General features: G+C 41.0%; 1 protein-coding gene across 2 annotated transcripts in view; it reads left to right on the forward strand.

Moving 5' to 3' along the window:
* The first annotated feature begins 557 nt into the window (after window positions 1-557).
* The window catches only part of AFG1L (AFG1 like ATPase), a 69206-nt gene continuing 55127 nt past the window's right edge, over window positions 558-14636 (forward strand). For both annotated transcript variants that reach the window (XM_075498497.1, XM_075498498.1), the window contains exons 1-2: window positions 558-694; window positions 8766-8989. In XM_075498497.1, coding sequence (XP_075354612.1) covers window positions 589-694; window positions 8766-8989 — 330 coding nt within the window. In that variant the 5' untranslated portion in view covers window positions 558-588. The remainder of the gene's footprint in view (window positions 695-8765; window positions 8990-14636) is intronic.

Genomic DNA, 14636 nt, shown 5'->3' on the forward strand with positions numbered 1-14636 from the left:
GGCCAGGAATATTTGTCCTTAATATTTTACAAATATTTGTCCTTAATATTTTATGGTCCGTGCTTTTAAAGATAAACAGCACAAGCTAGAAATCATCAACAAATGCAAATTCAGTTGCCGAAACTCCTCAGTGACAGTCAAGCTGGCCTGAAAGCTGCTGCGTCGGGTAGAGCCCTGGTGCAGCACGATACAAATTATAGGCGACAAGCAAGTTATTTAGAAAATGTGAGTGCGTGGATACAGCAGTAAGGTACTATAAATGGCACCAGTGTGGCACTTGGTGGGTCTGTAAAGTGCGATTTGTGCCGAGTGGCCGCAACGGCTGCGCAGGGAGCGCGGCCCTGGGGCGTGCGCGGCCGGCTCTGCCTCCTCTGCTGGCCGCCCGGCTCCCCAGGGGCTGCCTCACAGCCTGCGGCTCGGTTTGGGGGGCAAGGGGAGGGAGAGGAACCGGGGAGCCCCGCTGGAACGACTCGCCTAGCACCGACCGAGGCGCGGTTCCTCCGGCGAGCGCGGCCGTTGCCCCAGGGGCGGCGGGACTCCATTTCCCAGCGCGCCGCGCGCCCCCGCCGCAGAGGCCGGGCCGGGAAGATGGCGGCGCCCGTGTCGCCCTTGGTTACTGCGCGCTGCCTGCTGCGGGCTTCGGCGCGGCGAGCCGCCCGCCTGCTACCGGCGCGGGCCGCCGCCCTGCGGAGAGGTCAGTACCGCCGCCGGAGGGGGCTTGCCGGCCCTGCCCTGCCGTGCCCGCAGCCGGGCGAAGGGAGGGCGAGCGAAAGGCTGCTGGGGCACCGCGCAGGGAGGGCACCGTGGAGCGGTCGCGGGAGCCGCTGCGTCCCTCCCCGCCGCGCCGCGGGTCTCCCCTCCGGTGGAGGGGAGGCCGGGCCGAGGGGAGGGGGCTTGCCGGTGCCGGGCAGGCGGCAGGCGCCGGGACGCGCACCGGCCCCACCGCGCTGGCATGCCCTGTCCGTGTCCTCACGTTCCCCGGCCTGGGCAGGCCGGGGCGGCCTGTCTGCCGACCTAGCCCCCGAGGGGCCCCGCGTCCCCGGGTGGCGCGGCTGGGGGCTGGCTCCGGGAGTCGACCCCAGCCCCCTGGAGCGGCGGGGGATCTGTGAACGGCCCCGCCACTTCCCGAGTTAACGACGCCGTTTTCCTCTAGTAAATAGGGCTTCAGCGCGCTGCGGGAGCTTGGCGGGCGGCGAGCGCGCTTGTGCCTGCCAAAGCTCTCGCTGTGCTTCAGGCTGTCTCGGGGACTCTTTTCCCCTTAAGGATCCTCCGATGTGTAGAGCTGAGCTCTGTCTGGCAGCCTTTCTTAAAAAGTCAGTGTAATACACAAGTTTATGGGGAACTAGGTTTTGTTAACTTGAGGCTTAGGTTAGAAGCATTCGTCCTCTACCAGTCTGACAAAAGTGTAGGAATTCAGTTAAGTACGGGTGGGTGCCAGAGGTCTGGAAGTCAGTCAGCAGGCCTGGGAGGGTTGGTAAATGTTCATGTACACACATCGTATTGTGACTGTACAATATTTATACATCCTCAGGAAAATAGATTTGAAATAGATTTGCTGATTAAATAAGCACTATAGTTAGTACTATAGTTATAGAGGATTTTTTTTTATTTGATACTGGTCCAGCACTTTACATTTGTCTAGATTGTTTTTTATTGCCAACATATTACCATTTTAAAAAAGTTATCAGAGCAAATCCAGTGGCTTTAGCCCTGGTTCTTCAGCTTGCATGTTAAAAGGGAAGGTAGTCCCTTAAATTTGTTGATTGAGGGCATCTGCAGAGGTGGGCAGCTATCATTGAATTGATTTATAATCTTGTTTTTATGATCACTGGTTTATAGTCCTTTTATTTGTTTCTGTGATTTGCTTTCCACACTTTTATACCTTTTCCTTAATTAAAAGACTTCACAAGTAGTATTTGTGTAATGTTGCTATTTCACTGTAAACTTTTCTGTCTTTTTCTGCTTTCATCTGTAGGTCAGATTAAATGGGGTGTGCATGGAAATAGTACAAGTAATCTAATTTCAGAATAATGTCACAGGCATGTATGCAAAAAGCAGAATTCTAGTTCCAACTCATATTTCTAGAAGCTTAGATACTGTTTCATACACTGCCCAAATGAATGGACTGCAAGAAGGCTAAATACGGGTTCAGTGCTTCATTTAAGGTCATATAATGAGACAAAGATGGGAGGACAGTCCTTGTTCTTGTATCTTACCTGCAACCTGCCTCGTCTGATTTGAACTGCTCATTTCAGCAGATGTATTTTTTTTTCATTTGTTTTTACATGATATTGGCCTAACATTTTCAATTTGTGCGGATAACTTAGCCCCTCCCTGTATGGTTGGTCAGACTTTGCTTTTCTAAGCATTCTATTAAGCATTGGAAAGTAAATAATTTTTTCAGGTGGCCTTCTCTCCCATTTTTCTCATTAAGCATTGTAAAATATTTTGAAAGGACCAATTGTTTGGTGTTATTATAGGACTATAAATGTATTTTCTGCTTTATAACCAACACATGATCTCCTTCCTGAGAAGCTTACATGCCAAGTCTTTGTTCTTCTGCAGGTTTATGCATGTGCTTAACTTCAATGGATATGCTCAACTCGTCCAAATCCTTGTACGCCATGGGGCAGTCTACCTATTTGAAACTGATTCTGCAAAACTTGCTCATATATTTAATAAAGATGAGACAAGAGAATATTATTATTATCTACAGGTACTAGGATGCAAAAAAATTGTCTTTTCTCATCTTTTGCTACCTTCACTCCCGTTCTCCTGCAGGAAAATAACCTTTGGAGCTACAAGACTGTATCGTTGCCCTTCTCCATCACTGTAGTATCATCCAAGAAGGAAAGTTTTTGTAGCAGTTCTGTTATCAGCTTAATTATGAGTTTAGTGAGGTCTCTGATACCACCATCTGCCTGTTGATAAAAGTGCCGTCTAACTTCAAAGTCCTCTTCTTCTGTCGTGGCAGCTGTGTTTCATAGGCAATTTTAGCAGCTTTGCATTAAGGGTTTGGGGGTTTGAAGCAGTTTAGCTTCATTGTGACCCAAATCCCATATTCTGAACTTCAGGTTGGCTTGTTGAAAACAGGACAGTTTTTAAAAGTTGCTTTCTGTTACCTTCCCGGCCCCCCCCCAAATTCCAGGGTTTATGAAAAGCTCTCAAGTCAGAATTCTGTCTGCAGAGCAGTGATGAAACAGATGTGATTCCTGTACAGTGCCTTAACACTGATTTAGCAGAAGCTGTTCCAGCTTCTTGATTGTGACTGTCAGCAAAGGTGCCAGCTGGGTGATTTTGGGGTTGTTAACTTCGGTGCAGTTGTAACCTCCTCGAGTTTGATTTAGATGCAGTTCTTGAACAACTATTAGGTGGAAATATTTTTTATCTTTAAGACAAACAGTAATTAACCATTACATCAAAGTGTCATAGGAAATCGTTAATTCTCTATGTCTTATGTCTTCAGAACATATTTTCTTCAAAATATGCTGTAATCAAACAGAATTCTTGAGTGTAGTTCAAGGGTAATTAGATAAATTTAACTTCCCTTATACTTAGAAGGGTCAATGTTGTCTTCCAGCCTTAATCTCCATGAATGAAAACTATTTCTGATCATTCCCATGATGGAGTGAGTGGTTTGAAGCATACATACAGCATAAGGATTAAAGGTGATTTTTTTTTTTTTTTTCCCCCATCATCAGTCCCCTGAAGTGCTTGTTTCAACTTTGTTTCTGGAGTTAATAATACACATTTTCACGTGTACTGTGAGCGACCCTCTAGTGAGGTGAATATTGTAATCTGAAGCATGACTCCTTCTGCAATAAAAGGAGTTCAGTTCCGCTTGTTTGATCTTTGCTTCTTTAGCTGGATATTATCTATCTGTCATGGTTTTTCTTTTTTATTTATATTTCATCTCATTAAACATCTACAATTCTAATCATGTGTTTAAAAGATGTTTAGTTCAATGTCAATAAGAGATCTTGCAGACCAAATTTTAATTCATCTGTGGAAGTACAATACTTTTTCTCTCCCAGAAGTGAATAATCATCTTAAATTCACATGAAATCTGTTTGCATTACTTGAAAACTCACAGATCAATAAATTCAAAGTTGTCAGTTTCTGCAGTCATGGAAAGATAGCAAAGATGAAATTCGTGTCAGTGAAGCCCAGGTGCTTTTCCTAAGCCCTGAAATATGGGGGAGACAAGGACCTGCTAGGATTTTTGTCATGGGAATTATCTTCTGACAGATTTTAGACATCACAGTTCAAAACCTTACATAATGAAATCCAGCTACTGGGGAAAAAAAACAAGGGTTACCAGGGTGAGTAGTGTTTACCTCGGTTACCATTCTGTGCTCTCAACCTCCTGGCTGCTGTCAAGATCAGCTTTTGATATGCCACAACCTAGCTTCCATTTCAGGTTGTCTTCTTACATAAATAACTCTAGTGCCTGCCTCAGCTGTGACTGTTGCTTTCATAAGCGGTGTCATTGAAACTTGCATGCCTTTTTCCTGTGTCATCTCAGACATCGTTTCTAAGTGGCAGTAGGAAAACTCAACAACATACTGACTAGTTTTTCAATTTGCTCCTCTTTTCCAGAGCAGAAGGTCCCTGGAGTTAAGAACACTTTTTCTTTTTATATTTCTAGGTAGGCACTTGTCTTTGCAGTGGGAAATTAATGCCAGTTTACTGAAAGTGTCTTAAGTTCCACACTTTAAAGGAAATTTTTATAACTTCAGATTGGCATTTTCATTAGGCATTTATACATTAATAAGTGTTTTTGGCTTTGGTGAGTTTTTCCCCTTGGATTTCTCCAAGGCAGGACTTTTTTGTGTGCATCACAGTACGTCTTCACTGCAACTTAGTCTGTGATCCTTGGATAGTCGAGCAGAAAGGCAAATGCAAGCAGCTAATTTTATGGCTTGAAATAAAGTGAGATTACACTTAAATATTTATGTTTTAGGAACAGGAATTTAATAAAAAGTTGCAACCTGATGGCAACTCTTAAAGAAGCAGTGAATGTCAGGCTAAATGTGGTAATATCCAACACTGTCCTGTACCATGGAGGTGGGAAAGATAGGTTATGAATAAACGCATGTCTGTAGTTTTACATTGTTTTATGTAAAACTAGGTGAATAATGAATTGACACCGCGCTTTTCTATAGTTGCATCTAGAACACTACATAGAGATAGAGGATGCTTTTTCTGTGTGTGACGCTTAAAGATTTCAGAAGGGAGCTAATAACAATTGCGTAACAGTTTATGTAATACAAAGATTAGATAATGAAATGGGAAGAGATAAATGAGATAAATCCATCTTTTGCAATACGGAGGAGAAGGCTGTAGGACTACGATTAATGTGCTGAATCATAGGTGATTCCTATTCTAACAGTAGTTTCCTTGATGTAAAACTATGGAAGTTGGTTGCATATTATTCCTCTGCTATGTATTAAAATTTCTAAAGTTTCCTTTTCTTTGTCGGTTCGGGAATAGATTGCTATAGAATCAGAGTTGTGTGAATGATTTTGCAATCTATCCCACAAAATGCAGGTTAGAATGGAAGATCCACATTTTTTTCTTTCTTAGGATAGTTTATCAGTTGAATAGCTGTCTTCTGTTGACTTGCCTCTCTAACGCCTACACATGTTTTAAGAGCATATGCCTTTATTTTGCAGCTACAAGTTTGAGTTTATCACTTACCGGTTACTGCATGTCTCCTGGTAGTTTATTATAGTGTACCCCCATCATATTTAAATCCCAGCATTCAATATTATTTTAGGAGAACAGCGAGTAATTTGTCCCATGACACCCTCTGTCATCAGTTGCACATACTCTCCATCTCTGTCATCTGTTAATGATGAAGAATTTTCTTCCACTCCCGGGATGGTTAGGTGTAAGTACATGTAATCTGAGACAAAAAGCACGCTTCTGAGCAGTCCTACTGGTGTGCTTTGTCCATGGCCAGGAAGGTCATGAGCCACAAACCCCTTCTTATCCCTAAATCAGCTTTTATTTTTTTTCTCCAATCTTATGGTAAGCAGTAGGAACTGGTGGCTTTATAGGTATAATGGTGCACTGGCTGTCCCTCACGTTGGAGCTCTCAGAGCCATCAAGCTCTATGTGTTGCGAAGGCACAGATAGTTTAGAGGTACAGATCACAGGACTGAGGTTGACTTTATGTGGGAGTGAAAACAAGGTGAAAAAACTTTGAGAGATCATCTATGCCTTTTCCCCTTCCCTTTGGAGTCGGATCAGGTATTGCTGACAGATTTTTCTCAAACTCATTTTTAAAATTCACTCCCCATCAATGAAAGCTTTACAACTTCTAGACTATTAATCGATTTCACTGCCTTAATTACAGTTACTAAGGTAACTGTATAAATACACTTTATTTCCTTTTCTCGGTACCCTGTGTGTATCTGGAGATCGCTATGTGCTTTTCTTTAGTCTTCTCTGAAGGTTTTACTTGCTGTTATTTTGGCAGTAACAGACTTTGAACTCAACTCTCTCTATGTGATCTCTTTAGCTAGGGATGAGCTAATTACTTTTAATTCATAGCAGTAACTCAGTTCCTTCAGGACAGGAGAATTTGGTGTAATTATTGGCTGCAGATGTAAACAGTGACTGTCTTGCTTTGGAGAAGCTAAGGTGTTACTTGCAATAAATATAATTTGATCTAATTGTTCAGTTTTATCTTTCTCTTTTATAACTATATTCATTTTATGTTTCTTATAACAATTTAAAACTCTTCTTGTGCCTCTTGCAACTTCTCTGTGGGTTGTGACCCATGGTTTAACAAATAGTCCTTTAAATCATTGTCTACTCTCCCATTTAGTTGACACCTCTCATGAAATACGATGTGAAAATTGTAAAGTGCGTTCCAGGGCAGGCTATATCAGTACTGAATAGAACAGGTTTTTTTCATGTGTGCTTATATTGCCCCTCATATATATACATCGGAGTACTTGCGTTTTTTAATTTTATTTTATTTTTTCCTCTAATAGCATTATGACGGTGTCTCACTGTCAGTTTGTGATCCAGTGTAGCCTCTGGATCCTTTTCTGCTGAGCTGCTCTTTAGCTGGTTATTCCCCATCTCTTCAGTTATTTATTTCCCCTAAGCACCGTACTTTGTCCCTGTTGAATTGCATCCTATTTGTATTACATTCTTTGTCCAGTTTGCCAGAATTGCCTTGCCTTCCAGGATGTTTGCAGTCCCCTCCTGACTTGCTGTTATCTCTGTTCCCAGTCCATGTGCTTTATTTTGTCATATACAGGTCATGATTGGAAATTCTGGATTGCACCAAGCTGAGATTCTGAGCCTTCTCTGAAATTCTCCTGCAAATATGCACCTAGTTTAACTGTAGTAATTATTCATTACATGTAGTTTTTCTAGCTGTTTTTGTACCTGCTCAAAAGTAATTTCATTTGCAACTTACTTTTCTACTTACTTTCCTACTTTATATATGAGAATGCTGTGTGACCCAATGACAAAAGTGTTACTGCAATTAAGATGTTTTTCCTCTACCTACTAAGCATGTTACCTGATCAGAGAGGAAAACTTGTTGATCTCGTGCTGTTCCTGAGGAGCTGGTGTTGCCTTTTATTTGTTATGTTGTTATCTTGTTAAGTGCTTTATTTAAAAAGAAAACACCCAACAAACAAACAACCTGCTTGTACTTGTTCCAGTATTTTTGAGTGTTTTGAAGTTGGTTTGACTGACCTATGAATTTCAGGATTTGCCTTTCTCTCCTTTTTAAAGACAAAAATTTTTTCATTTTCCTAGTATTTTGGAACCTCACCTGCCTTCAGTGAGGCCTCAAAGAAGGCTGTTAGAGGCCATTGTGTTGCTTAGGAAACTTACCTAAAGCATTTAGGGATGAATTTCCTTAGATCTCACAATGTTCAAAATATCTAACTATGTAGTCTATGATACATGTTTTTCCTACTCAAATCTATTTCTTTTATCATTGCTACAAATTGTGTTACTCATGATTATACTTAACCTTTTAAATGACAGTGGAAGCAAAGAAGATATTAAACACCTTTTCGGTGTATTCCGTTGTTAAGTTACTGATCTTACTGATTTAGCGACCCTTCTTTGTAATCCTGTATGTTCTTCCCTTTCCTAGTTACATCCCATTCTATGTTTAGCAATTCTGACCCCCCCCCCCCCCCCCCCCCAAACCAGAATTCCTGCTTGGGCATGGCCCTGTCTCTTCTAGGCAGAAGATAATGCCAGCAGAGCAGGCTGTGGCATTGCAGTGTTTCACAGCTATTGCCTTTTTTAGTGTGGCCTTTGACTCTTTCACCTTGGTTACAGAACTCCTGTTTTGGTCTCCCGTTTGCTGGCTTTTAAATTCTTTCTGTCTAGTTTAGCCCACCTCTCTCTAAAGGATTAATCTATTCAGAGAAATGCACTTTGGTGTTGTTTTTTTTAAATGGTTTTGCCCCAGTTTGCAAACAAAAAGGTCAAAACTTCCCTTGCAACAGCTCATCCAAATCTTACCACTCTCCAGCTGGGCTTTCTAGTGTCTGTGCTTGTTAATAATAAAAATAAATGTTAAAACATATTACTAGATGTGTTTACTACTGAAGTTAGAAGTTGATTTAGTGAAAAATGAAGGGGTAACATACTCTAGTGGTTGTATAGGTAAGTAATGGATGTACATCTTTGTATAAAGTGTTAAGAATGTGTGTTGTTTATGAATATAAGAGGATGCTTTTCAAAACTTCTCTATTATTAATATACTTTTCATTTTGCAGCATACGCAGCTCAGGCAGATGAGAAGACAGCCCCTGGTACTCCTACAGATGCTAACGCCAGAGCCTTATTGGTTTGCAATGGACCTTTAGAACATTATGACTTTCTGATTAAACAAGAAGAGCTGAGGAATGATGAGCAACAAAGAACAGTTGTGCAGCATCTGCAGAAATTGCATGAGAGCCTTAAAGGCTACAGCATCAGTTCAAAAAATCTTTTCTCAAAGGTGAGATTTATAATGATAAAAATATTTTTTGTCTTTATATTTGCTCATAAGGATGTGCTTCAAATACATAAATTTATGTGATTTAACACAAGTCTTATTTTTGCATCTGGGTCTTTACAGGTAGGTCATTGTTCGTGTTTGGATCTCTGTTCTTTCTTTTTTGGTTTGTAAAATTCCAGTGGTACTCTAGAAGTAACCAAATTAAATATTATTGAAATAATTATATAAGAAAATCTGATATGATTTTGGTTATGTGCACTGTCTGCCTTTCAAAAAATGTCATTTTTCTATAGGAGAGAGGGGCCTAGACCAGGTTTTAATTCTCAAGCACTGGTATAACACATGTGTGTTTGGGTTACACATACTGAACACTGATGTTTTGTGTTCTGACAGATCTTCCATGAATATAAGTGAAATTAGCCAGCAGAGTCTAAATAATTTAGCTTTGCAAAACATAATAACATAGATCAGACATGACTTTTAAAAAAAAAAAGTCCATTCTTTCCAGCGTTGTTCGTCTCCAGGTGAGGTAAGGAAAGAAGGAAGAGGTGTGATCTACACCCCAGTTGTGTTTTTGGGGGCATCACAGCTCCTTTTCAAAGTATGAACAAAAATTCAGACATATCCGTGTTGCACAGTGCCTTAGCAACCATAGTGCCTTAGCGTTAGTAATGCTAATACCCTGCTGTTGCAGCTCTGTAACTTCCCTGAAGCTGTTGACGCAGTGTTTTCCACGGTCTCTGTGGCAGTATTTTTCACATCTTGTTCTCATGCTGTTATTCTCAGATTGTTGCTCTTGTGGCCTTGCACCTGGAAATCTTGATAGCGTTGTTATGGCAGGTTCTCATGGGAAGCAACTAGAACCAATGTGAGAATCCCCCCTCAGTTTTCCTTGCCTCTTGTTGTGTAGATTTGAGTTTATATCCCAGAAAACCAAACATAGCGCCCAGCAAAGTAGATAAGACATTTAATTACTTGGTAAATATTAAGCAATTATAGACGTGCACAGAAGCTGAACAACCAGCGAATATGCTTCATTTGCACCTGATTAACATACTCTAGTCAGCACAAATAGTCATAAACATAGTGAGGGGAAACAACAAGAATACGGCATTTGACTGAGTCTGATGATAAAAGTATAGTGCTGGGAAAAAAGCATGGCAAAATATTCATTGCCATCATTATCTTCACTTTCCCTGCTTGCAGTGGAGAGACACCTCCCTACCCCTAAGGAAGAGGTTGCCTGGAAGCTGTCACTGCTCTTCCCAGCCAGCCACTGAGTGTTTTCCTTTTTCTTTTTCTTGTTCTCTTGCACCACTTTTGATTTTATTTTTTGTCAGAAGTAACTTTCACATTTACAGTCAATGTATGCCGTCAGCTGCAGATCTTGCTAATAAATCTCCATGTCAGCCTTTCTCAGCATCCTTTATGCAACACACCTCGTCTCATGGGCATAAATCTAAATATCTAACTCTATTGAACTTGTTACCTACCCATATACTTCCCCTTACAACCCCAAATTCTCCTATTACGTGGCACAAATACTGTATTTTGTTTGCATGGCAAGCCTAAATGATGTAGCATGAGATCAGGGGAGCCGAAGCCTACAGGGCTCAAGTGCCTCTAAATGACATGCTGTCCTCTGCCCTTTAGGTACCCCATGACAAGTTACTACTCTGAGGCTCTTGCGATGTATATTAGCTTCAAGGCATGAAAAAAGTAGAGAAGAGAATGTTGGCATGAGAACAGGTATTATACCTGTAAACGTGCCTGTTTCAAATAGGCAAGTATAGCAGGGTGCAGGGCATTGGGACACATGCTTGCCTATCAGTCTGCCTCCAACATCCCCTGAATGCTTTAAATTCATACATGTAGCTGGAGATCATGTATTTGCTAATTATATGCTTGACTGGAAATGCCATAATGTCTTCCTGCCTTCTGATGAAAGGAAGCAGACTAAACACCTAGGAAGGAGCTTTTTTTTTTTTTTTTTTTTTTTTTTTTAATTGAGATACAGTGAGAAGAAACCTGAATGGGAAATAATTCCATGGAGCAGAAGTCAGGCACTCTGGAAGGAAAAACACGAGAGCAGTGAAGTACAGCAGTGAAGTACAGGAAGCTAAGTGCGAAGGCAAGACTGCTCCTAGAAGGCAATGAGTGTGTTTTTGGAAGTTCTGTTATGGGACCAGTTGACCTGATCATCCTTATGGGTCCCTTCCAACTTGAGATATTCTATGACTCAGCTTTAAACAGGGGGTTTGGCCGCATGATCCCCTGAAGTCCCTCCCAACCTAAATCATTCAATGATTCTAACTCTGATGTGGGAATTGGAGCCAAACAGTCGTTTGGGGTACATTTTTGCCTGCTCTGGCTGGTGGGTAGGCTCATAACATTTCTTACCTTTTTACTTTCAGGATTTCTTTAATTAAAATTACTAAAAACATAAAGACAGTGTTAAAATGATAGATATAATCTGAAAACTGTATGTTTATGGTATTTTAAAACACTTATTTATACTGTATGTGGGTGTGTGCCTGTGGATCCATGTTGTCTTGATGCCTTTGTAGGCTAATTCTTGAGTCTAAACCAGCCAACTGATTGAATTTGGGCAAGTACCAAATAAAAAATAGAAATTTCCTCTTTCAAAAATTGCTTATCTTTGTTATCCAAAGCAATATGGCAGCATGCCTGAACAAGAACTGTTTTTGCGTAAGTGTAAGGAGATCAAGCTAGATTCAGCTTGCCAAACTACTGTAAGTGTAATCTGGCAGGCCAGAGTTTTGTATCTTGAGGATGCTCGATGTGAAAAGTTTTGTTTGTTTTTTTTTTTTTTTTCCCCATCTGTCTGGGCTTCTTTTTAAGCTTTGGTGTTGAGCTCGTAATCTTTTAAATTGCCTACCTCAAAATTGTCTTTAGGCACTGTACCTGGACTGTAAAAGAGGAAGTAACGCAAAAGGAAGCCAGTTATCTGGCTTGCTCCTGTGGTATCTTTTGGACATACTGCCAGACTTTTATTCATTTTCATTCTTTAGAAAAAATGTTACGATGAAGGTGTTGGTCTTATTGTCAAACCTGAGGATCACTAGGCTAGAGCATTTTGATCTTTTCTGGTAAACTGTTTTGGATATTTGGATATTCTGTTCTAAAAGTGCTGCCTTTGAGAATAGTTTTGAGAGCTGACTTGTGTTAACTGGAGTGCCCTGAATCATTATAGTTGTTAGAGCAGGTGTCTTGTAATGGCTTTGTAGATCAAGCATTATGTGGGTTTGTTATTTACTGTTTCTTTGATTGGGAAGCATGAATAGGGAAGAAAGTCTCTATTGCAGAGAACAAATACTAATCTTATTCTATTTAGGAAATTGTGATGCTACTTTGTCCCTGCATAACAGCGTTAATCGCAGTAAAGCCAGCCTGGCTGACACTTTCTTAAAAGCACAAAGTCAAATGCCATTTTTTAGGTTGAGAATGTGGTTTTCACTAGTTTCTTTAAAGCACTTCCCTCTTTCATTTAACATTGCTTCAGTTCCATGCTTTAATTTTAAACCAGCTTTTAAAATTGTTGCGTGGCTTGCTGATACCGGGGAACTAATGCCACAGTCAGTGAGAAGCAGCTGTAGGACTACTTGCTATTGGGATAAGTATTGTTGCAGTTAGAGGTTTTTCTTTCAGAGCTTGATATCTCTGTGGAAATCTTAAGAAGATTGATAACCAGGTTGAGCACTATGATGCTGTGCCATACATCAAAGCACCAGAAAGGAGGAGAGCAGTGAGTTTTATGTAAATCTGTTAAAGCCTGCTAGCTTGTGTAATTAAATCAAATCATGATTCATGATGGAGAAGAAGAAGTCGCAACATCTTTGTTTCTCTTCTTCCATCTTTGAGGAAGTTATTTGCTAGTTCAGTGTTGCAGAAAGTGTGATGCACTTTACTCATAAGAGAGAAGCAGCAATATGTTTATCGCTACAAAACAGTGATTTAACGAAGTTTGATAGTACATGCAACAGTGGTTTAACAAGATTCGATGGGAAGTTACACTTGATTATTTACTGCATAGAGGACAGGTCAGACAAAACTGTTCGGGAGACCCTCCCATTGAGTCACGAAGTTCTGAGAGGACTCCCTTTCGTTCTAAACTGCTTCCCTTGGAGGAGTCTAGGTGCGGCTGGATGCAAACTTAGTCCCAGACTTGGTCAACGGTTTATGTCTAAAGGATTATATATGTGCAATCAGTCCTTTATATCACTGAGCTAAGATTACAAAGTTTCAGCGTGCTTATTCCCAGTTCACTTACTGAGTATCTGAGGCGATAAGGATTCTCTCAGCCTCGAGGAGTAATGTTGAGAGGTGTCCCTACTCAAGGGGAGATCCTGGCGTGCAGCCCACTGCCGAGCAGGAGAGCTCAAAGGGCTCTTGGTGCGCTCACTATTTGTGGGGGTAAGATGATTGAGTCATAGTCATATTTACGTACCGGCTGCAGATGTTAGTTTCTTCCAAATTTAGCTTGAGTTGGACATTGACCAGCAGTGTGGTTAGGTGGACGCATTGCCATAAGTTAGCCCTTGGCGATTGTGTTTGTTATCTATCTTCCCCGAATCCACTTTGAGCTGGATGCATCCATCACGACCGCCACTGGTGGTTATCGCTAGAGCAGGGTTATGGGAAAAGGTCGGGTGGGGGCACACCATCACATTCAAACAGAGCTCCTTTTGAGATAAAATGAAGCCAAATAAAGTATGGTTTAAATTCTAGTGCAGGCCAGGTTTTGCTTTAGCAAAGTTGTGATCAACATCCTAATGAAGGTTTTCCCCAGTATGAGAGTCACAACTGTGACTAGGTAGTGGGTAAAATCATAGCCATCAAGCACTGTATCAGCTGTAGATAGTGGCATCACATGTCCTATGTCTGCATCTGTTGAGGAGTTTTCTAAGTAAGCAAAATATATGGTTTTCTATGATGGGTTTTCAAGGTAGGAATGCTGTTGCAGACTTGGTTCAGTTTTGAAGAGCAGAACAAAGGCATGTGCCAAGAAGAGGTGGCGAGTACTGCTCTCTGGAATCGGTCGAAGTTTAATCGGATTTGTGTAGGCCTGTGAGTGGAAGTAGTTCATGTAACTAGTAGAAGGCGTCTCCAGGAAGTACTGATGATATAGGGCACAGGTAAACCCTGTATTTGTGAATAGCTCATTGGCACTCTCCTGGTACTTTGTAACTTTGAGTATGCTGTGAAGTAAAAGATAAACTGTATACTATAGCTTTTAACAATTGTTTTCATGACAAAACGATTGGCATTGGTTTTGCTTGATGGTTTGTGCTTAATGGGGTTTAATAGATGTAAATGAAACAAATTGATGTATTTTAAATTACTTAAGGACTCTTTGGAAATAAGTCAAACACTTTAATCAGTTACACATAGTAGTTTGTAGATTGACTTTTTGCTTTTTCAGGAGGTTTCTAGCAACTTGACTAACCTACTTTTAGGATGAAATCTCCTGTGTCAAAAAGAATCTACTGGTAGCTTTTTAGAAATAAAAAATAGTGGTGCACGGCATTTCAAGCATGCTCATTTTTCCTGGCTCTGTCATTGAAGAGAATGTGGTTGAGAGGTTGCAGTGAAGAAAAGGGGGGAGAGAGGGAGAGATAGAGAGAGA

Source organism: Mycteria americana, chromosome 3, assembly GCF_035582795.1.
Source record: "Mycteria americana isolate JAX WOST 10 ecotype Jacksonville Zoo and Gardens chromosome 3, USCA_MyAme_1.0, whole genome shotgun sequence".
NCBI classification, from domain to species: Eukaryota; Metazoa; Chordata; class Aves; order Ciconiiformes; family Ciconiidae; genus Mycteria; species Mycteria americana.